General features: G+C 37.6%; 1 protein-coding gene across 2 annotated transcripts in view; it reads left to right on the top strand.

Moving 5' to 3' along the window:
• SLIT2 (slit guidance ligand 2) overlaps window positions 1–27,471 on the top strand; it is a 265,496-nt gene that overhangs the window by 142,821 nt on the left and 95,204 nt on the right. For both annotated transcript variants that reach the window (XM_061991809.1, XM_061991808.1), the window contains exons 5-7: window positions 10,554–10,625; window positions 22,505–22,576; window positions 26,465–26,536. In XM_061991809.1, coding sequence (XP_061847793.1) covers window positions 10,554–10,625; window positions 22,505–22,576; window positions 26,465–26,536 — 216 coding nt within the window. The remainder of the gene's footprint in view (window positions 1–10,553; window positions 10,626–22,504; window positions 22,577–26,464; window positions 26,537–27,471) is intronic.

Below are 27,471 nucleotides of genomic sequence, written 5' to 3'. Positions count from 1 at the left end.
CTGGAGACATATCAAGATAAAAATGAAACCTGGACTGTGGCTCACTTCTATTATGCTGTCTTGTTGCAGCATGTTCTCTCCTTCCAGGAGCTCCAGTTTTACTGCTGGTGTCTTTACTGCTTCCCAGTGAGGTTGAGTACTTAATTTTCCATAACATCAAAGCCAGGAGAATAAATCATAACTCTTGCAGACTTAGGTCTTGCTCTGAAATAGATTCAAAGTTTTAGATGGCATGCGTCATTAAGGTGATTGCTGCTGGAGAAGTGTCTTAGGCCATGGAAGACATCATAGACATCCTAATCCAGAATCCAGAAAAATCCAGAATCTAGTGAGTAATCTGCACTGGATAACATTTCACAGGCTCGCTCTGAATAGAGCTCCATAATCAACAAAGAGTGTCAGTCTTTTTGCCACCTAAATTTCTGTACTTTTTAAGGTACACTCAGATACAAATATGTTGCAGGAACACTGAATAGTATTATCATGAAATCATAGAATGGTAGGGGTTGGAAAGGACCTTTAGAGTTCAACCCCCCTGCAGAAGCAGGTCCACCTAGATTAGATCACACAGAAATGTGCCCAGGTGGTTCTTGAAGACCTCCAAGGAAGAAGACTCCACACCCTCCCTGGGCAGCCTGTGCCAGGGCTCCCTCACCCTCACAGTGAAATAGTTTTTTCTTATGTTTAAATGGAAGTTTTTGTGCTCCAGTTTCATCCCATTACCGCTTTTCCTATTGCTAGATACAAAAGAAAAAAAAGGAATATCCCAACCTCCTGCTGTGCACCATTTGGATATTTGTAAATATTAATGAGATCTCCCCTCAGTCTCCTCTTCTTCAGACTAAACAGCCCCAGTTCCCGCAGTCTTTCCTCAAATGAAAGATGTTCTAGTCCCCAGATCACCTTGGTGGCCCAGTGCTGGACTTTGTCCAGAAGTTCTCTGTCCCTCTTGACCTGGGTAGCCCAAAACTGGACACAGGACTCCAGATGAGGCCTCACCAGGGCAGAGTAGAGGGGTAGAAGAACCTCCCTCGACCTTCTGGCCACACTCTTCTGGATGCATCCCAGGATGCCATTGGCCTTCGTGGCCATGAGGACACATTGCTGGCTCATGGTTACTTTATTATCAATCAGGACTCCCAGGTCTCTCTCTGCAGAGCTGCTCTTCAACAGTTCAACCCCCAGCCTGTACTGGTGCATGGGGTTGTTCCTTACCAGATGCAGGTCTCTGCACTTGTCCTTGTTGAACCTCATGAGGTTCATCTCTGCCCAACTCTCAAGCCAGTCGAGATCCTGCTGAATGGCAGCACAGCCTTCTGGGGAATCAGCCAGTCCTCCCAGTTTGGTGTCAGCAGCCAGCTTGCTGAAGGTACACTCTCATCCAGGTCATTGATGAAGATGTTGAACAAGACTGGCCCCAGGACTGATCCCTGTGGAACTCCACTGGCCACAGGCCTCCAACTCGACTCTGGGCCACTGATCACCACCCTCTGGCCTCTGTCATTCAGACAGCTCTCGATCCACCTCACTGTCCACTCATCCAAGCCACACTGCCTGAACTTTCTGATGAGGATGTTATGAGAAACAGTGTCAAAAGCCTTGCTGAAGTCAAGGTAGATGACATCCGCTGCTCTCCCCTCATCTAGCCAGCCAGTTATGCACTCATAGAAGGTTACCAGGTTAGTCAAGCAGGATTTCCCCTTGGTGAATCCATGCTGACTCCTCCTGATAACCATCTTCTCCGTCATATGTTCATTGACAACATTCTGGATGAATTGTTCCACCACCTTTCCAGAGATGGAAGTGATGCTGACCAACCTGTAGTTTCTTTGGTCATCCTTCCCTTTTTGTAGACTGGCGTGACATTGGCCTTTCTCCAGTCCTCAGGCACCTCGCCTGTCCTCCATGATTGTTCAAAAACAATGGAGAGAGGCTTAGCAATCACATCAGCCAGTTCCCTCAGCATGTAGTGAAAACAAATGAGAAGGATAGGATCTTTGATAATAAAAAATTAATTATTTAGTTAAATTATTTTATTTGGGAATAAATATCTGATTAATACGTCCATGCATAAAATGAAGCTGTTACTTGTTCCACTGAAATATCTGATTGGAAGGGCCATTTTAAGTCCCTTCCAACTGAACTCTCCTGTCCTAAAATATATATTTTTTCTTTTTTTGCCAGCATTGTATTCCATGTCCAAATGCAAATATTTGAATTTCAATCAAATAATTTTAAGAAATTCTCATTGTGTTTATTTCTTTGCCCTGCAGTCCTTCTATGTAGGATAGTGCATGGACTTAGGGAATTTCAAGCAGAATGTAGTATAGAATATAGAGAAATACTAAGCAAGTCTTACTTTGTGTCAAATATATTTAAATAATTATTAAGGATATTGACTATGGAATAGCCACCTTCTGAGCCATTTCTTTGATCTGGCTTAAATAAAACTGTAAGCATTAATTTGACTCTATATTTTTGCCTTTTTCTTTAAAAATCAGGACACATTGCTCCTTCCCAGTACTCAGTATTCTACAAAGTACAGACTGGCAGTACAGATTTATGATATCACTGGTCAAACACAGAGGGAGGTTAAACCATAGAGGAAAATAAAATTACAAGTAATTAAATTTACAAGCAGGTTTGCCATCTTCAAAAGATTTATTGTTTTAGATCGAACAATGGTTTTAGCCAGGCAAGAAAACTGTGATACAAACTTAGCAGTGTATTATGTAGACATTATATGTGCTGTTTCAATTTATATAATTAAAAATGTAGCACTCCTTTTAAGAGTAAATGGGATATTCAACTGGGAACCATACATGGTGAGTAATAAAATAGCTGCAATGCAGTACTGTCTGCATTTTTTAAAAGCTGAAGCACTCTAACAGGCTCATTAATATCAGGTTATATGAGGGCTTTCTTCTCAGATAAAAAAGCAATGATATATAGATCTTGAGGTTTTCTGTAGGTTTCAAATGTTAGAAGGACTGTGGGTTGGGGGTTTTTTCCTGATATACTTCTATCTACCAACTACTAAATGCAATAAACAGAAATACACTGTTCACATCCTGTTCTCAGGAAGGATTCAGTAGCAGAAAGGTTTTGGCAAGGTCTTTCTGTTATTTCCACAAAGCATTATTTATTATGGTTACTAATGTGTCCTGGAGCAAAAGAAAACAAAATACTTAAAATTTGCAGATTTTGGGAGGGTGGGAGTGGGTAGGATGAGAGGTGTAATGCTTTTTTTTTCGTCCTATTTTTTTCATTTTGTGAAATACAGAAATCTACGTTTTTTAAAGCATAGTTTCAAAACAGATAAGTCCTACTGCAGTGTCACTGAAAACATGAGAATTGAATCCTTAGTCTTTGGAAATAGTCATAAAAGCTAAAGCATATGTGGTTATCAGTATACATTGCCTGTAAATTGCTTTGACCTGTTTTATTTAACAAGAAAGTTACGTTTTATGTAAGACCAATAATTCTAAGACTTACTTGATTATGGATCTTAGAGAGTCTTTAGTTTTTCACTGTTTATATTGCTGAGTTTGAATACTTGGATAGGCTATGTTAATTTTTAAAAGTTATTGAAGTACAAAATATTTAGTCTCAGATCTAGAAACAGACACTTGATCTCCAGGGGCTGGTGGAGGGGGTACTATGCAGAGTTTTTTGAAGAATCACTATAATTGGGCAAAAATTCAAAGATCTTTGTACTTTCTCCTCTTCATTTAAAGTGGGATTCAGTTTTATTTGCTATATCATTTTGGTTTTCTTCTTTTGCTTTTGATAAAATGGGGTTGCAGACAGAATATTATAACCCAGAAGAGTGCTTGACATGTGCAAAGCTTAAACATATCTGAAACAAGCTACTGTAATCAAGATGATGCAGTCACATCTAAAGCAGCACAGGTGCTTTTGTGTGCCTTCGCTGAAAAGAGCCCTTTCACCTGCTGTCAACCTGACTTACCCAGATGGTTTTTTGTATGCAAACCTCAATATTATGGTGCCACCTTTTCGCTTGAGGAAATGAGGCTGAGAGCTCCCGTCAAGGATGTCTCACACTAAAAGAGACTGAAGTTATAGATGGCAATTCTGGCTCAGACCACTGGTTTGGTAAAATCTTGAGTGGGGAGGTGTGCTGGAGGCCAGTTGGCTGAAGATGCTTTGCTGGCCAGTGAACGAATGAATGAAACCCACAAAATTCCAGTAAGGAATTTTCTTGAAGGGTCAATACCTAAGGTATTTCACTTCAGACTTAGTAATTTGGAACATATCTCTCTAGGAATGATACAATAGAGTAAAGAACAATTTAGCTGAGAAATGTCTGTCGGACACAGCAAATCTGCATAAAGGTGAATTCATCAAAACATCTGACAAGGCCATTGTGCTTTACTAAAAAGAAAAAAAGCAATTCTTCTGTTCCAGGGGTATGCTGAATTTTTATGTAAGGTCTTGGACTGTGATAATAATGCAGAATAACTTAACTACAATAAAAGTATCTTGGTCAGAATCTAGGCTTCAAATGTGAAAACAGATTCATGCCTTTTCTTGCAAAAAAACAGATCTCTTCTTTTAAAAGTAGAATGTTCTGTTGTTTAGTGGCCTAAATATTACTGAAATGCTTAGAGTCTCTTTCATTTTAGGGATACCAAAATTTATTTAGGGTGCCATTGTAAATTACACTCTATATTCAAATGCTGCTTTTTTTTTTTAATGGATGGTGAAGTTCACATAGTTATGAGTGCAGAAAAACAATGACCAACAGAGTTGAAAAGGAGGTTTGCACCTTTCTTCACTGCAGATTGTAATCTGCAATGTCAAGTCAATGTAATATAATGGCCTGCAAAATTAACTGTTTTTATCTGTGACATAATTTTTGCCCCATTTCCCCTGAAAGTCACAGTCCACCCCATGCTGGTTGTGACCTTTTTTCTTACCAAGCAATCTAAGAATTGCAGTGGGGTGAGTTAAAACATCATAAAAAAAGACCATGCAGCACTTACTAGCACTTACTAGGTCTGTGATGTGACATGTAGATGTAATTTGTTCAAGAAGAGAAAGTTGAATGTTGGTTTAAGCCCCTCAAGGTTTTTATAAGAAAATCTTTTTAGACTTGAGATAAAAATCTTGAAGCAATCAATAAATAATTACTTAAAACCTTCCTGGTATAAGTGTGTAGAAAATAATATTTGTTATGAGAGATACAATTTTGTAGAGAAGAAGTGAATTAATAAGTTACACTTTTGTTACATGAACATTTTGAAGAAAGTTTCATAAACCACTAGATGCATTGGAAAAAAAAATTTCTCTTGGAAAACAACATTTGCCAATCTTTGTTCTCCACATTTAGAGGGATGTTTTAACTGGTGCCTTGCACAGGAAGATTGGGAACTTGCAATAAAGTAGTTCATGTTTCTGAAGTTCTAAAACCAGTATGGAACATGGTACTTGAATGTACATGAGCCTATGCTACATGGAAGTGGACCCAGTAGTCAATCTAGCCTGCAATTAGTCTGGTGTCCTTTGCATGTGCATACACACAGATGTACACATACAGCCTCAGTGTATTGTTGTAGGAGGAATGTGGCTCAGTAGCTGTTACATTTAAGTCCTTGCATTTATGCTAAGATTTCCATCTGGTCAAGGAAAGAAAGATTTTAGTGATTTATATATTTTATTAGATTTTTAAAATTAATTTACATATCATCTCAGTTATGTTAATCTTTACTTCTTTTTAATTTCATAAACTGGTGAATGATGATACTGTATTAACTGTCACAAAAAGCGTAATGCACCATTACTTCCTGCAGTATATATTTATGAGTATGCCAGTGGTTTACATATATACATATATCTATATTATAAACTGATCATGATACAAATCACTATGGCTAACCTAACCACTTTACACAGTTTTTATATAGGTAAAGTATATTAGTCAATTAAACAGAAGTGTAAATATAGATACTTGCTGTTTATACTTGCAGTGGAATTTTTTGTAAAGAGAGCAGGCTGTTAAATCATGTTACCGTAACAAATGCTAAAGACTGTTTCTTCATTCATTGCCATTGAATTTATTGTCAGAGCAATGTTATCGTGTCCCATTTCAAGATTACTTAGGTGGCTTGAAAATTAAATCACAGCTCACAGATTCTCTTTTTTCACACATGGTTAACAGTAGTAAAATTGAGTCTAGTTTTCAGTATAATTTGCAAGAGATTGCAGTGCGGTTAGATGCATGAACTATAAAAGATTTAGTAAATAGAATGTGATTTCCCATCACATTTAAATGTGGGCCCAGTGCTAGATGCTGAGGGTGCCCTGGTGTCTGAGGATGCAGAAAAGGCTGAAGTACTGAATGCCTTCTTTGCTTCACTCTTTACGGCCAAGACCAAAGCTCAGGAAGCCCAGTCTGGCAAGGATAACAGGATGGCCAGGACAGCAGAGGACTTGCCCTGGGTTGAAGAGGAAGAGGTTAAAGACATGGCCAAGCTTAAGGCTCGTAAGTCAATGGGTCCTGATGGGGTGCATCCTAGAGTGCTGAGGGAGCTGGCTGATGTGATTGCTAAGCCTCTCTCCATCATTTTTGAACAATCATGGAGGCCAGGCAAAGAGCCTGAGGACTGGAGAAAGGCCAATGTCACTGCAGTCTTCAAAAAGGGCAAGAAGGACAACCCAGGAAACTACAGGCTGGTGAACCTCACCTCCATCCCTGGAAAAGTGATGGAACAACTCATCCTGAATATTCTCAATGAACATATTAAGGACAAGATGGTTATCAGGGGGAGTCAACATGGCTTCACCAAGGGGCAATCCCGTTTGACTAACCTGGTAGCCTTCTATGAGTGCATAACTGGCTGACTAGATGAGGGGAGAGCAGCAGATGTCATCTACCTTGGCTTCAGCAAGGCTTTTGACACTGTCTCTCATAACATCCTCATCAGAAAGCTCAGGCAGTGTGGCTTGGATGAGTGGACAGTGAGGTGGATCGAGAGCTATCTGAATGACAGAGGCCAGAGGGTGGTGATCAGTGGCCCAGAGTCGAGTTGGAGGCCTGTGGCCAGTGGAGTTCCACAGGGATCAGTCCTGAGGCCAGTCTTGTTCAACATCTTCATCAATGACCTGGATGAGGGGACAGAGTGTACCTTCAGCAAGTTGGCTGATGACACCAAACTGGGAGGACTGGCTGATTCCCCAAGAAGGCCAGTGGCATCCTGGGATGCATCAAGAAGAGTGTGGCCAGCAGGTCAAGGGAGGTTCTTCTCCCCCTCTACTCTGCCCTGGTGAGGCCTCAACTGGAGTAATGTGTCCAGTTTTGGGCTCCTCAGCTGTAGAGGGACAGAGAACTTCTGGAGAGAGTCCAGCACAGGGCTATCAAGATGATCAGGGGACTGGAACATCATTCATATGAGGAAAGGCTGCAGGAACTGGGACTGTTTAGTCTGGAGGAGATTGAGGGGAGATCTTATTAACATTTATAAATATCTAAAGAGTGGGTGTCAGGAGGTTGGCACATCCCTTTTTTCTGTGGTAGCTAGCAACAGGACAAGGGGTAATGGGATGAAGCTGGAACACAAAAAGTTCCACTTAAATATAAGAAAAAACTATTTCACTGTGGGGGTGAGGGAGCCCTGGCACAGGCTGCCCCGGGAGGTTGTGGAGTCTCCTTCCTTGGAGGTCTTCAAGACCTGCCTGGACATATTCCTATGTGACCTGATCTAGGTGACCCTGCTTTTGCAGGGAGGTTGGACTAGATGATCTCTTAAGGTCCCTTCCAACCCCTAGCAGTCTATGATTCTGTGATTCTATGAAATTAACAATTAATTGGATAAAACAAAGTTGCTGTCAATGTATGTAGAATTATTTTCAAGGGAATTATATTGATATAATTTATTTTTAAGTTGGACATTGTGGGGTTTTATAAAGTCCTCCTTATTTTAAAGTTCATAAATGTGAAAGATCTTCAAGAGTGGTTACTAATAACTGAAAATATGAGCTCATGTTATATTACATTTTCAGAAAAGAATACATCAAAAGCATAAATGTTCATCTCTGGTCCACTAAATTCTTCTTCCATATTCAGTTCATCTGAGCTCTTTCTTCTATGCACCATTTTGCAATATTTCTCCTAAAAGCTATCTTTGAAAAGATAATCTAAAGACATCTCTAAAAAGCAGGACATTGAGAAACTGTACTTCTCCTGTTAGGAGTGGAGTTGCGTTAGATGTGCATTTGCAGTGAAGCTCCTGATTTGATTTTAGCAAAATGAAATCGTTAGCCACAACAAAACTGCTCTGCAAAGGGACTGAAAATTTTATTCAGATGCTCAAACAAGCCTCTGCATGTAATTTCTAGTGTTCCCCAAATTGTGTAGAGACAACTGCATCTTTGAAGGCCTTTAATAGTAGGTCTCATTTCATAATTATAAGACAACAAGGCAGATAGGTCCATTTGAAGGTCTTTAAACATTTGTGAACTATATGTGTGCTAGGTACATTTAGTCCAGGGTAGCAAACTGTTGTCTGAAGTGAAACTTCCAAACTACACATAGTGTAGATATGGCAATAAAGACTTTAATGTATTGATCAGGAAAAGAGGTGTTTATTTATACCAATAGCAAAAAAAAACCCACAGAACCCTAAGGAATAAGATTTTTATAAGAACTTTAATAAAATTTATCTTTTAGACAAGATACTAGGTTCAGATAGCATGATACAGCTGATCATGGAGGAATTTTGGGGAAGAGCATTAGCTGTCTGCTCTGGGATGTTTTTTAGCACATTCTTTTAAATTATGTGGTGATTGCCACTGAAACAAAACTCAGCTTGATAGTTGTTTCTCAATAGTTCACCAATTGTTCTTTGTGCTGATTTTCAGTTCTTTTTGCATGAAGCTGAACGTACTATAAAACATTCGATGTCATGGGTTTGTGTCATGGTTTGGCCCAGCTAGCACAGCAGCACCATTGACAATCTCTCGCTCGGTGCCCCCCATTCACCCCCACCCTCGTTAGGATGGCAGAGGCCCCAGCGAAATGGGAGGAAAAAGATAACCAAGTGTGTTGTGGATTAAGACAAGGGCAGGGAGGGCTCGCTGCCAGTTACAGTTCTGGGCAAAACAGACTCTAGTACTCAACTTAGAGAGGAAAGTAGGAAAGTTTATTCTACAAGAAACAGAAGGGAAGAAAAGTAAAAAGGAAGTAGGATGATGAGAAAATGACAACCAGAACTTTAAAATCTCCCTCCCCCATCCCTCCTTTCTTCCCAGGCCCAGCTCACTGCTCCTGATATCTCTACTTCCTCCCATCTCAGTGGCTCAGAGAAGCAGCGATGGGGGATGTGATCAGTCTCTCACAGATGGGCTCTCTTGCTTCTCTCCTCTCAGATGAGGACGACTCCTGGCATTCTTTCCCTGCTCCAACATGGGGTCCCTCTCCCGGGACACAGTCCTTAACGAACTTCTCTGGTGTAGGTTCTTCCAAGCAACTGCGGCTTCTGCTAGTACAGGGTCCCTCACACAGGATCCAGTCCTTACTGAATATCTCTTGTGGATTGTTTAACCACAGTTGCAGTTTCTGCAATTATAGGGTCCCTCTCTCAGGACATGACCTCTTCTGGACATGAGTTTAATGAGCTGCTTTGTCGTGGGTTCCTTCCCACAGTTACAACTGTGAACATGGTGTCCCTTCCATGGGACACGGCCTCCTCTGGCCGTAGTGATAAAGGATCCCTCCCTTGGGACATGACCTCCTCCAGCCATAGTCACTGTCCCTGACACGGGGCCTTTAATTAAGAGAATCACTGCACCTAACACGGGGTCATTATCAAAATGAGTTTCTATCACTGATGTGGGGTTTTTAAAGAAATGCAAACAAATCTCAGCTTCACGAGTCCTCTCCATAGAATGCAGGGGAGTCTCTGCTCAGGACACCTTCACCTCTCTTTCCTCACTGACCTTGGAGTCCGCATGGTTGTTTCTCTCACTCTTCCCACTCCTGGCACCACCACCAGCTGGAAAAGAGGAAGGGAGGGAAGAAGGAAGAAACAGGAAGAAACCTTCTCTTCTGGCTTCTTCTTAAAAAGTGATCATGGAGGCGTCCAATTGTCCCAGCCCTAGAAGTGGGTCTGGCTCAGAGCTGGGGAGAGTTTCAAGCAACTTCTTACAGGAGCCATCTTTACAGCCCCTTCCCCCTTACCAGAAAAGGCCGTCATGTCAAACCATGACAGTTAGGAATGAGTTGAAAAGTGAAATTACTCATTTCAAAATTCAATCACTTTCACTTTCATTATTAAATTATATACTACTTCTGCTTTGGCATATATATTGTTTTGTAAAGGAACTACTTAGTGCAAAAACATATAAAGTAATTTGGCTGTTACTGCTGCTGCTTTTCTTTTCAATTACAAATCAATTAAGGTAATAAAATAAACTTCATTGGAAATATTGGTTGAACCATAACAGCTGAAGTTATTTTCTTATATGTTCTTTTTATTGTACACAGGAAAAAAAAAAAAAAAGTTGATTTTAAAGTTTTCTGTTTTTTTCCTTAGTGATCTTAGTGAAAATCAGATTCAAGCAATACCAAGGAAGGCATTCCGAGGAGCAGTAGACATAAAAAATCTGTGAGTATTTTTCTCCTTCTTATATGTATTCCAATGATAATGCGTTGTCAATACAGTGTTCTTTTGTTGTACCAGAAATCTTTTTCCCAAGTCCTTCTAAAGCTGCTTAAGAAATCTCTGCATATAACCAACACTTAACATTTGTTTTGGCAAAATACTTTAGTGTATCTTAAGCATCCTAAAATTATGCTATATGAAATCTAAAACATTGAAATGGAGTCAAATACAACAAAGCATTGTAACTGTTTGTTTATAGTAACCTGAGTTTAATATTTGAATATCAGGATATTTTAAACATTTTGTTGTTTTATGAGGAAGAAAATTATTTTGCTTTTATTATAAGAGTTTACCTTTTATTTGCCTCCATAAATTAAAAGAAAGAAAAAAAAATCATGCTGTTATCTGTTTTTGCTAGCATCTGTTTTTGTAATGGTGTGACTACATTTCTTACCATTTTCTTCTGTGGTAAAATAAGTCTTTTACAAAAGACACTCACTTTCCTGGATATAGTGACCCTGAAGTTCATGGGTAGGTTTTGAATTCTTGGGGCTTCTAGATGTGTAAATATGTGAGTGTCAAGACAAAGGAAAGTAGTGACTTTTTGACTTTCTATTTAAAGTGGCAGAGCTGTCTAAGAGCTGAACAACTTGAAGACTGTGATGAACTTGCATGGTAGGAAACATAAGGTTATACACTCAAAAGCTATAGCCCCTGCTGTAAGCTGAGGACTCATCACATATAAAAAACTGGCAAAGACAGAGAAAATATGCTGGTAGGTTCCAGAAAGATTATGGAGCTGCCAGTGTGATGCAGCTATGTGATAAAAAAATGTGATTGCTATCTCTCCTGGCATCAATAAAAATAGGGAATTATTAGGCCATTATATGAGATTTTAATGCAATTTCTATTGAAGTACTTTTTAGTAATTGAAGTTGAAGTTTATTAGTTGAAGTGTTAAAAGATGAACTTTCTAATTGTACTGCTTGGAAAGCAGAGTACTCTGACACTACAAAGGAGATGACGTGAAGCTGTATCCCCAGTAGGAGGGGGCTGGATAGGGAGCCCTTTGCCACTCTGTATCCCTGTGATGGGACTCTTCCTCATTTTGCTGCCCACAGTACTGCATGCAGAGTGATTAGGAATGTTTCTTCGAAGATTGCCCAAGAGTTTGGCGTACTTGATATATTTTGTGAGTTTCTCTTCAGAAGCGGCCCTATCATTATTCATCATCTAAACAAGACTTAGCTCGGAGAAGCTGTGTTTTTCTGTATGATCTTTAATAGTTGAAAATTGATACGACTACAATAAAGAACTTTAGAAGTAAAAATAACAGAATCATTGAGAATTTTCTAGTGGCAGGGCAGTATTTTAGAATGTAATACTTAAATAATGTGAAATAGCTTCAGTCAGAAACTGAATTAGGATGCTAATCTTTAATCTAAGGTAGTATTTATGTCTCAGTGTGTCTTTTCAAGGTAAGGATCCTGAATTATGCATAAAGCTGTAGATCCAAGCTTTAAAGCCTTTCTCCCTCGGGTGATAATAATAATTAAAAACTCATACAGACCATAGCATTACCAAAGTCCAAATCATATCTGTGGCATGGAGTTTATTGTGATAGCATAAATCATAGAATGGTAGGATTGGAAGGGATCTTTAGAGATCATCTAGTCCAACCCCCATGCAGAAGCAGGTCCACCTAGATCAAGTCGCATAGGAACAAGTCCAGGTGGGTCTTGAAGACCTCCAAGGAAGGATACTTCATAACCCCTCTGGGCAGCCTGTGCCAGGGCTCCCTCAACCTCACAGTGAAAGAGTTTTTTCTTATATTTAAATGGAAATTTTTGTGTTCCAGCTTCATCCCATTACCCCTTGTCCTGTTGCTAGCTACTATAGAAAAAAGGGATGTCCCAACCTCCTGACATCCATAAGATAAGATGAGATCCCCGTCAGTCTTCTCTTTTCTAGACTAGACAGCACAAGTTCCTGCAGTCTTTCCTCATATAAAAGATGTACCAGTCCCCTGATTATCTTGGTGGTCCTGCACTGGACTCTCTCAGAAGTTCTCTGTCTCTCTTGAGGTGAGGAGCCCAGAACTGGACACAGGACTCCAGTTGAGGCCTCACCAGGATAAAGTAGAGGGGGAGAAGAACCTCCCTTGACCTGCTGGCCACACTCTTCTTGATGCATCCCAGGATGCCATTGGCCTTCTTGGCCACGAGGGCACATTGCTGGCTCATATTTAGCTTATTATCAATCAGGACTCCCAGATGTCTCTCTGCAGAGCTGCTCTTCAGCAATTCGACTCCCAGCCTGTACTTGTGCATGGGGTTGTTCCTTCCCAGATGCAGGTCTCTGCACTTGTCCTTGTTGAACCTCATGAGGTTCCTCTCTGCCCAACTCAAGCCAGTCGAGATCGTGCTGAATGGCAGCACAGCCTTCTGGGGAACCAGCCAGTCCTCCAAGTTTGGTGTCAGCAGCCAACTTGCTAAGGGTACACTCCCATCCAGGTCATTGATGAAGATGTTGAACAAGACTGACCCTAGAACTCCCTGTGGAACTCCACTGGCAACAGACTTCCAACTCAACTGCGCCATTGATCACCACCCTCTGGCCTCTGTCATTCAGCCAGCTCTCAATCCACCTCCCCTTCCACTCATCCGAGCCACACTGCCTGAGCTTTCTGATGAGGATGTTATTGGAGACAGTGTCAAAAGCCTTGCTGAAGTAGATGACTTCCACTGCTCTCTCCTCATTTAGCCATCCGGTTATGCACTCTTAGCAAAGAAGGCACTCAGTAGTTTGGGTTTCTCTGCATCCTCAGACACCAGGGCACCCTCAGCATTTAGCAGTGGGCCCACATTACCCCTCACCATCCTTCTGCTGCTGATGTACTTGAAAAATGCCTTATTACTGTCCTTAACATCCCTGGCTAAATTTAATTTTAGAAAGGCTCTAGCCTTCCTTTTGCACCCCTGCATGCCCTGGCCATGTTCCTATACTCTTCCCAAGAAGCCAGCCCCTGTTTCCACCTCTCATAGACGACTGCTTCCTGCCTGAGTTGTCCCAGCAGATCCTTGCTCATCCATGGAACCCTCTTACCTCTTTTTCCTCCTTTCTTGTGTGTTGGGACATACTGATCCTGGGCTTCAAGGACGTGGTACTTGAAGATTGACCAGCTCTCTAGGGCACTTCTGCCTTCTAGAATCTTATCCTATGAGATCCATCCAAGCAGGTTATTGAAGAGGCCAAAGTCGGCTCGCCTGAAATCCAGGGTCACGGTCCTGCTCTGTGTCCTGCTTCTTCCACACAGGATCTTGAACTCCACCATCTCATGGTTGCTGCAGCCAAGGTTGCCTCCAGCCTTCACATCCTCAACCAGACCATCCTTATTTGTCAGCACTCGGTCCAGCAGCGCACCCCTCCTCCTTGGTTCCTCAATCACCTGTGACAGGAAGTTGTTGTCAACAATCTGTAGGATCCTCCTGGACTGCATGCACTTGGCTGTGTAGCTTTGCCAACAAATATCAGGGAGGTTGGAGTCCCCCATGAGGACCAGGGATTACAGATATTTTCTTTATTGTTGGTCCTAGGGAAAAAAAAATCACACCAAACCCATAACCTGATTTATGATCTCAGTACAATTGAAAGTACTAAGAAATATGAAAATGCTTGAAAATGCTACCTATGTTCCTAAAAGGAAAAGCACCTTATACTGTGTGAGGTATAGATGTGAGAATCAGCATGACAAGTTAGCTGATAGAGTGGATTCTAAAACAGCATTTACCTAACAAGATCAATTGATTGTGCCTTTCTAGAAGCTCAAACAAGGTGATCCTAGCCTTCCATCTAGCCTTTGGCATTACACTTAGAGAGGGCTTACCAAGCATTTTATTATTTTTATTTCATTGATCAAGAAAATTAAGGACAAAGTTGATAAGTGATAGGTATGGAAAGTACCACTTTGCAAACGAAGACTATGGAGTGAACTACCTGAAAGGAGATTGTAGTGAGATGGCTATCAGTCTCTTTTCCAAAGTAACAAGGGATGGGATAAGAGGAAATGGCCTGAAGTTGCACAGAGAAGGTTTAGATTAGATATTTGGGGAAAAAAATCTTTCCTGATAATTAAACACTGGAAAAGCTTGCCCAGGAAGGTAATTGAGTCATCATCCCTGAAAGTATTTGAAAGATGTGTAGATGTGGCACTTAGGCTATGGTTTATTGGTGGACTTGGCAGCGTTGGGTCTACAGTTGGATTTTCTGATCTCAAAAGTCTATTCCAACCTAAACAGTTCTATGAAGGAATTTAGCATCTTTTGAGTGACTCACCTATGATCCAGGAACCAGATATTTGTATATACTTACAGAGAACTATGATAAATAGGATTAAATATTTGTTGTATTTTGGTCATTTCTTCTTTAATTGTCCAGTAGTTGAGCATAATATTAAAGAAGCTGAGCAAATTTGTGGAAGAGATATATGAAGGTACAAAGCACAAAGCAACCTGTGTTAGAACAGCTTGCAAGTTCAAGATTTGCTTTGTGTAACAATATTAATTAAATCCATTTCAATGTAAATTGCAGACTCTTTTTTAAATGCAATGATTGATAACTATCCCATACAGTAGCTCTCACAGAACTTGACCTAATTACATATTTTATGTTCCTGAATGGACACTCATCATTCTCTTACTCCCCCTTAAGTACATCCCCATTCAAGACAAGAGTTTGAATATTTTGGAAAATGCTTTATTGTGTGTTCTTCTGGCCTTTGCAGAGCAAAAGGAATTAGATATTAACTGACATTATCCGAAGGAAATTGCATTCTTTAAGGTTGATGGTACCACTATGATATTTTGATTTCCTGCTAATATGTTATTTCTAGACTTCTGTTGATGTTCCTCAGAAGAAACTGTCCAATTTCCATAAAAAGTGACTGTGACGTGTTCTTAATAATATTCACAGTAAACATTCCGTAGAAGGTAAAAGCAAAATGAGCAAGGTACTATGAGAATCAACAACCCAGAGAAGATGCTAAATCCTCATAGTAGAAAGAGCAAAACCACCTGAAATACCATCACACCTCACAAACCTACTTTATAAGTAATTGGAATTTTGCATTTTCCAACTTTTTTTTTGCTTCTTGCTTTATACCCTCTCTTTAGGCAGTTGTAGGCAGCAGTGAGATGTCCCTTTCACCTTCTCTTGTTAAGGCTGAACAAATGCAGTTGTTGCAGGCTCTCCCTAGATGTCATCTACTCCAGCCCTTCCACCTTGGTGGCTATGGTTGGACTGTATAGCACAGGATGTTGGTCTACCTTTACTGGGAAGGATGAAACCACATGCAATACTCGCATGTTATCCCAGAAATGCCAGACAGAGCATCCTGGTTACACTCACACTGATACAGCCCAATTGTTATCAACTAATCCGTTTTGTCAGAAAAAGTGACAAAAAATGAGGGAAGCTTATTTTTTTGAAGGTTCCCCAGACTGGAAGGCCAGTATCTAGTATTTTGGCAGTTCAAATGTAGGAAAATATGTAACTACTCTGTCTCAAAGTCTTGATTTTCCTGTTCAAGGGCAAGGACTTGAAGAATAATCCACTTCTGGTATAGCTGGTGATCTGGGACTTGACAGAAATTACGGTGCAAATTCTGGAAATATTATTCTGAAGTTACTCCTAATTTGCTACCTTTTCAGGGAGAAAAATGTACACCAAGAAGATAGGTTCTTCAGAGAACACAGTGACATGCATTTTTTTTAAATAAATAAATAGAAATTATCATATAAACTGGAAATTAAACACAAATTTTTAATATACATGTTAATAAAGGTTTCGTAAACCTCCCTGTGGCAGAGTACTCACACGGGTTGTGAAAGATGTTTAAAATCTCCCCAACCACAGGATTTTTATTTATATTTAAGATAGTAAGAAAATGCTTCAACTGACCCAGGTTTTGTATTTGGATGGGTTGTTTTTTTGAGTCTGGCTACTATGAAGAACGGGACTTAAAAAGCAAAGAAATGTGAAACCCTACTGAAGGAACAATAGTGCTATGTTTAGTTTTTGGGTAGATTTGGGCCCTTGATCTGATTATTTTGTTAAAATTATATTATGGCATTTCCATTTGAAATATGTAAAATTTTCTAAGATTCCAAATTTCTTTTCAACTGCATATTCGATATTTGGCAGAGGATGGAAAAAATCCACCATCAAGTCAGAATTGTGATGCTAAATATATGCAAAATTAAATGATACCAAAAATATCAAGGAACATTTTCATCATATCTGAGGCAAGTATCCTGTGCCCTCTTTCTTCTATCACAGTCTAGCCTTAACTTTCAGCTGCTTTCTTCTTTGGTGCCTTTGTGTTCGTTTGGTTCCATTTTTTTTCCTAGCAAATAGAGAATCAGCCTAGTTTTCACCCCAAACATAGATGCTGCAGGGCAACATAGTAACTTCACAGATTAAATTGGCTGGTAAAATGGAGAATTAGTGAAGAGAAAAAGTCACTAGCATCTCTGAATATGAGTTGAGAGCTTTCTTGTAAGTCTTATTTTTGACATTTGAGCCACTGGAGGGAAGTTTAAAATAGACAGAATCTAAAAATCTACCAAAAACAAGTTATTATTTGAGTGTCAGTAAACATTAGGTAAATAAAACTTGGGCAACTAAATTAGATTTCATCTATGAAGTCAAGTGCCAGTCCTTATGCAAAGTTTTACTTGATAATCTGGATTTACCCTAGTAAATAGCAGCCTATGCTTTTACTAGGAAAAGTGCTCATTTATTTCTGTGGATTTTCCTGTGATAATACAAAGCAAATTCAGGTAGAAGCTTATTTTGAGTTGTACTGATACACTGTTATAGGAAAACTTGGATTAAATTTTATCTTTAAGTTTTATTTGGCTACATCAGGTACTGATAATAATACAAATCGATTTTGAGGATTTGAATTTTAAAGAAAATAAGTCCATGCCTCTTAAAGTCTCATGGAAAAGTTTCTTGAACTCTCAGGAGCATTTAGGCCATTTTGTACCTACATTACTTCAGAAAGTGAGACTGCATCTGCTTTTCTAAACAGGGAGATATAATGATGTCACAGAGACTTGAAGAGAAGTTTTTTGATATGTAGAGTAACTAACTATAAATGTATCTACAGGTAGAGATTTTCTAATTAATATTTAAAACCACTGTAACAGAACTTGAATAGGATATGTGCTTACTATGGCTTCTGTGCTAGAACAGGAATATATTTGCTCTTCATAGAACCATAGAATGGTAGGGATTGGAAGAGACCTGTAGAGATTATCTAGTCCAACCTCCTTGCACTCATGTTATAGCAGTTTTGATACTGTTAAATTGCATTATTTCTCGTAAGTTCTACTGCTGTGATAGTATTTTTGCATCAAGTAGCTTATAAATGGAACATTCTGTGTTCACCCTCCTTTTCATGACATTCTTCTGTTTCATTTTAACTGTTTTGGGGTTTTTGTAATGTTACGTCTGGAAAATGCTTTTGGGTTTAGCCAAGTAGAGGGCTAGACAATTTTGAGAGAATACAGCGATTGCAGTATAGATCTGTTCTTCCTTTTCTTCTGGTTTATTTAGCAAGTGTGCCTTACTTGGATTGCTTTTTAATTTGGGGATAAAAGAAATTTAATTGGGGGATAAAAGAAATTTAATTTGGGGATAAAATAATTTAATTTGGGGTTAAAATTTGGGGATAGCTATATTATGTACATTAGGCAAAAAAAAATACTAATTCTAAATGCTTTATGGGGAAAAAAATAACAAAGAACGAAATTAACTACACTAGCCAAATAGCAAGTAGAAAAAAGCACTTGACTTCAAAATGAAAGAATAATCACAAGAAATAGTTTCAGTCACTGAAAACAAGCAATTCTCTGAAGTTTTATAAAAACTTAGAATAAATTCTTACATGATTTTGTTACATCTTCCTCAACAAATGCCTCTGAAATTGATTCCTCTTGAAATTGGGAATCAAGAAGTAGGATATATAGTTCAGATTTGTTGTAAAAAATACGTGGAAACATTAAAAACGGTGACTGTTTCCAAACATTGTATTGCTATGATAAATATCATGCACTCTGTTCCTTTCCCAAGGCAAAATTTTAATGATATGAAATTCAATGTACAATGTGCTAAAACTAGAAACATTTTCTAAACGTTACACTATGGGGAATCTACCACAGGGATCTAGAAAGACTTCTGACTTTTTCTTATGACTCCTTAAACAATGTTTACCATTAATTTAATACATGAGGAGAATGTAGTTGTTTCTCAACAAAGAAGAAGGTGAAGCTGCATGGGACCTGTATTACATAGGATCACAAAGTGTCCTCAATCCATGAAGGACAGGAGGGTAAACCAGACAGATTGAAATTGTCCCAACTTTTAACACAGCCTCCAGGAATGAGTGCAGAAGATTTTCTCTGTCAGAGTCAGATAACTTTTTTGTTGGGTTTTTTATGAGGGGAATAGTTTTCAAATGTATGCAACATCTTCTGTTAGTCATTTAGCTCTCTTCTTGTGGGATAACAAGATTTATTTTTAGATATTTACTTAGCATTATCTGGTAGACAACATATGCTAAAAGGGAAGAAAATATTAGTTAGCAGCACATTTCTACAGTGCAAGATGTATCAGCAAAAGCAGTAAATAAAAACATTTTAAAGCAGACATTTTCATATTAGTTTGAATGGTTTGTATTTAGTTCTAAATAGTTCTCACAAACTCATAGAAACATTAACATTTAAATAGCCATAGCTTAGTAAGTGTGTAAAATACCCAGCTAATACTGCAGATAAGTGTGCAAAACCTAATTAATTCTCTGCAACAGTAGAAAGATTTCAAATGTGACAGCTATTTTTTGTCATTTCATGAGCTTCACAGGAGTGACACTGCCAAACGTAATCAGCTGCTTTGTGAAAGGAGGGGATGAAGGGAAGAGTGACTTTCCAGAGGAGTGGAGAGGTCCCACATAGAGAAGACCCAATATGGAGATTGCGCTGGGACAAAGATGTTGAAGAGAGACTAGGGAGAAGGGAAAGTACAAAAAAAAAAGGAAGCTTTCTGAAATGAAGTTAGAGTTATTGATTTGCTCAATAAGTTAGTGAGAGAAATTTCATTGTATTGTAAATTTTTGTGTGGTTTCGAAAGTCGTTATGCTAAAACAAAGTTATAAATCATAGAATCACAGAATCTTAAGGGTTAGAAGGGACCTCAAAAGATCATCTAGTCCAACCCTTCTGACAGAGCAGGACCACCTAGAGTAGGTCACACAGGAACTCATCCATAACTTGAAATTAGGGTAGTATTTTTTTTTTAGGGAAATACTTTCTTTTCTCTAGTATTCTTGCTTATATATTATTTCATAATACTCACATAGCTTTCTATCACGAACCAGTCTCATCCAAAAAAGAAATTGAGTCCTTCACTATATCTGTTGGAGAGACATCATAAGTGAAAGATATACCAGTTGTGAAATTGTCTAACTTTCTGTTTGGATTCTATATGTAGTGGACATCTTTCTCTTAACAAAAATACCATAAATTACTATTCAAGCCAGGCACAGAGTCTTCAAAGTAATGTACCTTTCATAGCCTAAAAATATGTATAATGCCATTTTTTCTTCATGGTGTATGTCTGATTGCTTTATATCATGGTCATAACTGATAGAAGATCATGTAAAATACAGAGATGGTAGTATCTTTCAAAGATAATAATTTATAAAAGTAGAAAATACTTTTGTCCCACCTGCAGAATTAATTTCTCCCAAACCGAAACCAACTCATTAGTTCAATGAAAGCAAAGTAATCTTTCTGGTACTATGATTTAAATTAAGACAACTTGCCTTTCACTAAGGTATTAATCATGGTGATTCTTTAAAGGAGGAAGTCCAAAAGTTTTTGGGTGCACCACAACTGCTGCCAGTCTACAGTGGAAGAAATCTGCCTTCCAGTTTGTGTAGAACAAGATTTGCTCAAGTGCTTTTTGTACTGTTAAAAGATTTTTCCTTTCTTTATAATATGGATGATTTAGAAGAAGCTTTGTCAGCACTGATTTATACATTGACAGCTAAGGATAATAAGATATGGGCAAACATACAGCTCACCCTTTTACAGATTAACCTGCAGACTGCATTAGGCAAATTTGATGGCATTAAAAGATTTTTCCAATTTATCTGGAAACAATTTCTCTTTTGTATTGTGTCAAGGGTAACATTTCATGCCATTGTACTAATTTAAATAGCTTTGATAAATTGTTCAAGAGGTTAGAGAACTGCACTGTGTATGTATATTACCTCTTTAAAATAAAAAGGTTATTAATTGTTAGACAAAATTCATTAGTAAAAATTGAACAAGCCTAAAAAAGTAGGCTTAAATATTCCAACACTGCAGCACCAGTGCTGTAACATTGCACCAAAATGATTAAAGATCATATTCAGGAAATCATAGTTTACAGTTAGCTTTCAGTACACGGAAACACAGATGCTGTTACAGTTATGACAGTATTCTATTTCTGAGTAGTAGTAATTCAGATGAAAAATATGGATGAAGGTAGAAAAACTTTACAGAAGTTGGTACATTACATTCAACAGTGCGTGTGATGATTTATGAATAAAGTAAAATGTTATCATAGATTCAGAGGAATCACAGAAAATGCTTTAGTAAAAGCCTCATTAGCCCTGCTAGCTAATATAAAATTGAGTCCAGAAGGGCAGAGTTCATTTGTATTTTGTTCATTTTCTTAGTATTGTTCACATACATTTACTCATATATATTACCTGACACTGACAAGTTGCTGGCTTGGAAAAAGATCTTCTGGTTGTTTAAAGTGAGGTTGTATCATCTTTGCTTTGGAAGTCATGCCCTGAAATGCGTAAGACGTCTGGCAATATTTACAGGAAAAGTTTCTATCAGCACAGAAACTGGGGTTTTGTATTTGCATGGTTGTTAATTTCAGCAGACTTTTTTAATTGAACAGTGTGTGCTGTATCAATATTTTGAACTGAAAAGGTAATAGTATTCCTCGGAGACATTAATGTAAATTTTTCATAACTTAATACTTAAAGATTAATAATGTATGGGATGGATTGCTGAGTTTTACGTCCAGAATTCAAGTGCTCTGTTACAACATCCTATCTGCATATAATTGCAGAGAGCACAAAGTACGTAGAAAACCACATACTGAAGGTTACAGCAGAAATACTAGTTCTATTTGGAGCAGAATTAAAGGAGATAAGTAACCAACAATGTGAATACCTCGGATACTATTATTTCTACATAGAGAAATGTTCTAGAAGGTAATTATTCTAAATCTCCCCAGCACCTCCTACTCGGTCCAGGCGTGCACACACGCAGAGACCCCTAAAAGTGGTGTCTCTCACTGGTCCCTGCCGCGGAGGCTGGAATTAACATGCAGCTGGGCTGCTCTGATAAATGGATTCTGTTAGGTCACCAAGGGGATGCGTGTGACATTAAGTGATTTACCGTCCTTTACCTTAATGAAATTGTTTCAGCAAGATGACGCTGAGAGCTTTTAATGGATAGCTTTTCTTGATGTAATGAAATTGCATTCCTTTGGCATTTAATATAAGGTGCAGTTATTATTTACTGGAGCTTTCCCAGCGCTGCTGTTTTGCGCAGACAGTTCAGAACAAAAAGGGATTTCTGTGGCAGCATCCAGGCCAGCATGCTGTGTGGCAGCCTCAAGCGTAAGAGTATGTTTGCCAGAGTGTTTCAGTTAGTGTGGCCTAGCTCTGCTGGCCTTTCCGGAGGCTTTCATGACACCTAAATCTTCCAGTACTCTCGTCTCCCTTACAAATACCTTCCTAATCTGTTTAACAGGCAACTGGATTACAACCAGATCAGCTGTATTGAAGATGGAGCGTTTAGGGCTCTGCGCGACCTGGAAGTGCTGTAAGTATTCCTTCTATCTCTTACTTGTAGCAAGAGCTTGGTATCTGGGGAGTACTAATGTAAAAGCTTATCTACAAACTGCAGCCTGGTGTCAGGTTGGTCTAGTGAAAAGATGTCTTAAAATAATCCACTGCAATGTGCTATGAAACAGTAAAAAGACATGGAGAGGCAGAGATATTCCTTTAGTCAGCAAGACAGCCATTAAACACAATTTAAAGAAAAACAACAAAACACAAAAATCACAAAAAAACCCAGAGAGCAGATACTGTATTTCCTTTTCAAATTGAGAATGGAGTAATGTTAATGAGTCTAATTAATTTTGTAAATTGTCCATCACTGTTGAAGTGCTGAACATTTGCAGGATTGCCTTTGTTATATACTCTGACACCCATTTGATCTCTCAGACTGTGTTTAAGGAACAATATACTGTATATATTTGACAATCTCAATGTTTTCAAAAAGGCACTTTTTTATCAAACCCTACTGTTATGTGTTAAGATGTTTAGCATATCCACATTAATTGCTTCTCTTAAATATTTTAAATTTTATGTGTATAAATATATATATGTAGAATTATATCTTTTTCATGTCACTGGAGGTTAGTATTGCATTACTGTTTTGCATACTTTTTATCACTGTCTCAAAGTGGCTGTCAATGAGGTTAAAGCTAACAAAATTATCATCACTGACCCCTGACCTGAAAATAGTTACTGTAATGAGCAAAGTGCCTCAGTTCCCAAAGAACTGGACACAGGACACATTCTTGAAATATTTGCTTTGTCAATCAAAATGTTACATTTTTTCTGGGCTTCCTATATTAAGAGAAGTGAAAGACTTTGTCTGTTGGTGAGTCACTGCAAGTTTGTTTGAATCACATTTAGGAAATCATAACAATTTGAAGGGGTTGAGGGAGGAGTTTTTTGTTTAGGTTTTTTAAGATTTTGAAGTAAAGAAGCTTCTGTGGCAATAGATAGTGTCTATAAGTCCATGAAACTAAATAACAGATAAGCTGCTTGTGATAAAGTCTTTTATTACAGTTAAGCAATAGTTGGTCTTCCCTATGAGTGAATAAATCTGAGAGCTAAATTTCTTCTTGGCTTTGGGCTTTCTCTTTTAACTTTGTAATCATAGAATAACAACCCTGTCATTAACTTTTTGGTATACAGCCATGTAAAATGTACTGGAAGTTCAATATTACATCTAACTGTGAAGTTGATGAATTGTTGGTTGTCTGACAGTAAACCTGATGTTCTGTGAGATTTTTATCTTTGGAACTTATATATATGACAGAATAACTTTTCCAGTGATGGCTTAATCTGGTTATTGTGGGCGTTTAATTCAAACCTTTCTTTACACATGAAAGTATTATCTGTGTATTGTCTAAAAAATCAAATATTTTCTGCATTTTGTAATATTCGCAATTTTTAGTGTTCCAGAAAGATCATCCTTGCCAGTTAGAGTCAATGTTAAAATTTTCACATTCATTTCAATGAATGCAAAAACGGGAAAAAAATCTGTGTTAAAATAATGATTTGCTAAAAAAGCAGGTAATTAGAATTTTGTAAATGAATATACATAGAATATTAGCATTTTTCAAAAATACAACTAAATGTTGACTGCCTTGATTATGAGATAAAGATTAAACTTTTTTAAAAATTTAGAGAGATATTATAAACAGTACTGAAGACTTCGTATCTAATTCAGCTTCCTTTCCAATATGGCTTAAAGAATGAAAGATTCCTAGATCAGACCATACTGCATACAAACCGAGAAGCAAATAAGGCTACATAATTGATTTTCATTTGGAGTTAATTATTCTATCTAAGCACAGAATATGTATATTACTTCAAACTACAATCATATTATAAAGCTTTTAAATGCATTATAATTCTGCTTAGTGACAGTTTGAATTGTTTATCAAAGTAAGAGGTCTTATCTTAGAGGCTGTTAATGATAAAGACACAAAATCAATCTGAAATGTGGACAATTCTGAATGACAAAAACAATTATAGGTATAAACTTCCCTGGGAATTTCTGTGAAATTTTATTTTTCCTTTTTCCCTTTCTCTTTCATTTTTTTCCTTTTTTTTTTGAAGAAAACATCTGCTGTACTGAGGAAACTATGGGAAGATAGTACTGTCATATTAAAAATAGTAAAGTAAGACATGAAAAAAAATCAATCATCAAACTTTGTAATAGTATGTAACACTTATGTAAAAGTATTGAGACAGCTTATGCTTTAATTACATCTCTATAATAAAATATAGCATTTTTATCATTAGAAGTAGTTATGAAAACTATTCAATTCTATATGTATCCTTTACATCTACTAATACTTTTCTGTACCCTCGCAGTAAATAAATTTATAGTTAATAAAAGCATACAGCATTGTAAGACAAACATCAAACATCTAAAACTGAAATTTCAAATATTTTGAGATACACTTTCTTTAAACAACTAACAGCTATAGAATTATGTACATTCCCTGCATTGAAAAGATATGGTTTTAAAACCTTATAAGAAGTTATGCAGGAAGAACTATGGGAGGTGTCGTTTACCATGTGAACATGGTAAGAAAATCCTGCCAAGATTCAGATTGTCTTTTATTCATTAAAGACACCTTTTGCACTTATATCCATTTGGCTATATTTTTCTTGTTTCCTTTTTGCTCCATTTTGAACAAGGTCATGTTCTCCCTTTTTCTTCTTCATTTGATTATTCTCCTCTTTGTTTATTATGTACCCTTAAGAGCACACAGGGGAGATCCCTTACACACAATTTAAGACATGGAATGAGTAAGCACACAAAGGTAAAATGCAGCCCATTACACCAGTAATTAATTATTTGTTTAATATGATGATGTGTAGCCTGATCCTGGCTGAGATGCTGAGAATTTACCTTTCTGTGTTTCAGTATCAGACAGTACTGAACAATTTATTAAAAATGAGCACAAATTACACTTTGTGCTTTAAAAAAAAAAAAAAAGGAAAAACATAAATGGAAAAAGTAAACTGCTTTTTATTTCAAAAGGGAAAAAAGGAGGTTTGATTAGTAACAGTTACTGTTTATTAGTGCTGTAGTTATGTTTAAAATCCCTGAGCATATTCTTCATTCTGCTCAAATAAATAATCTCTAAGTCAAAACTGTAAATTCCTTGTTCTAGAGTTCTAGTTTGTTTGCATTTTATTTGCAATCTAAAGACAGTGTTTAACTGCAGGATTGTTCATAAAGTTTCATCGTTTTTATAAACTGCCCTTACCAAGTATGACGCGTTTGTGCTTATCAAAATTGGCTGAGATCTGTTCCTAGTTTTTATCTCAAGTTCTGAGAACTTTGCCTAAAATGTAAATTATTAGTTTGCTGAAGTATTAACATTTTTGATTCTTTTCCTTCCTTGTATAACAAAAACTTTTTTATTGTTTGTGCAGCTCCGGATCATCTATAACAACTCTGTTCCATATAAAACTGAATTGTAGCCCATTTTCCTAGAGTTCTTGAAACAACAGGCAGATCCTTGTATCCTCTGAAAAAAAGCAGACTCTTGGAAGCTGGAAAGAGAAAACAGAGTCCTTGAATCAAGGCATATTCTCCAGGAAATCTTTTTTAGCTTGAGTGCCATAGGTTTTCTAAAGATTGGTGGAAGTTCTGTAGGAATGAATCATAGGCTACTGAGATCTCAAATTATTTAGGGTTGTTAATGTAACAGACAAGCCATAGTGTTTTATCAGGGATAGAACAGGGGAGGAAAGAACATCTAAAAGTACGTTTTTTTTCCCAATATCCATCCCTAGAAACAATACACCATAATTTTTGGTAGCTACGAGGTTTTTAAAAGTGTAGTTAATGTGACATAACTGTAACATGTTAATATGCTTCTTGCTTTCACAGCACCCTCAACAATAACAACATCACTCGACTGTCCGTGGCCAGTTTCAACCATATGCCCAAACTCAGAACATTGTAAGTAGTCCCTCTAGAACTGGCTGCCATTTGATCAGTCCAGTATAACATTTTTATCATTTATCATTTTATCAAGTTTTGTCAGTGTCTATAAATATTGTATGCAGGCAAAGAGAGCATAAATTCAATTAAAAAATATTGAGGTATCCTGATGTTGACGAATCTAAAGTCTGTGTGTGCATCTATGGCAACTAATTCTGAAAGGCAAAGCTAACAAGTGACCCCAAAGCTGATCCTTGGGGCGATAAAGGAGATAAAGAAGCAGTTGCCTCTATTTCTATAATCTTTTTAGCGTATGGGATGGATACGTTTGTGGAAATAATTTTATGGCATTTTTCCAACTGCGTTTTCCATAGTATTGTATTGAGACACAGAAAAGCTTCAGCCTCTAACAAAAATTATGAGTGCAGGGAGGATTTTCTTTTATATGTTACAGCTATATAGGAAAAGAAATTGATGTTTTTTGAAAGTAAAAAATTTGTTTTAGTTTGAGCTATTGAATGGGTCACATTTCATTTAGGAACATGGAAGAATCTTTGATTGGCTGTCAGATGTGATAAATGGGAAATCTTTATGCTTTTATTACTGTACTGCTAGCAGACCTAATTAAACTAAACTGGCTCTCCAACATTCTTTGTAACATAAAATTATACCATCGTCCTGTAGTGCTATTATAATTAAAGTTGTGTCAGCATTTGCAATAAGGTCCCCATTTTTAGAGGTTATGACTTTCAAAGAACACTTTAGGATTCTAAAAACACAGTGAAAAGAGTGTGTATGCAGGTCATAAAGGTAGGTGTTATTTCTTTTGTACATTTAGAATTAACTAAGAGTAAATGTATATTGTGTTGAGTGGCAAAACCAGAATATCTCAAGGTTTATCCCTGAGACTCTCTTTCAAAGAGATTTTTCCAGGGAATCAGAAATAAAAAATG

This window comes from Colius striatus, chromosome 3, assembly GCF_028858725.1.
Source record: "Colius striatus isolate bColStr4 chromosome 3, bColStr4.1.hap1, whole genome shotgun sequence".
Taxonomy (NCBI): domain Eukaryota; kingdom Metazoa; phylum Chordata; class Aves; order Coliiformes; family Coliidae; genus Colius; species Colius striatus.
Note: the sequence above shows the minus strand (reverse complement) of the source record. Positions and strands in the feature narration are given on the sequence as shown.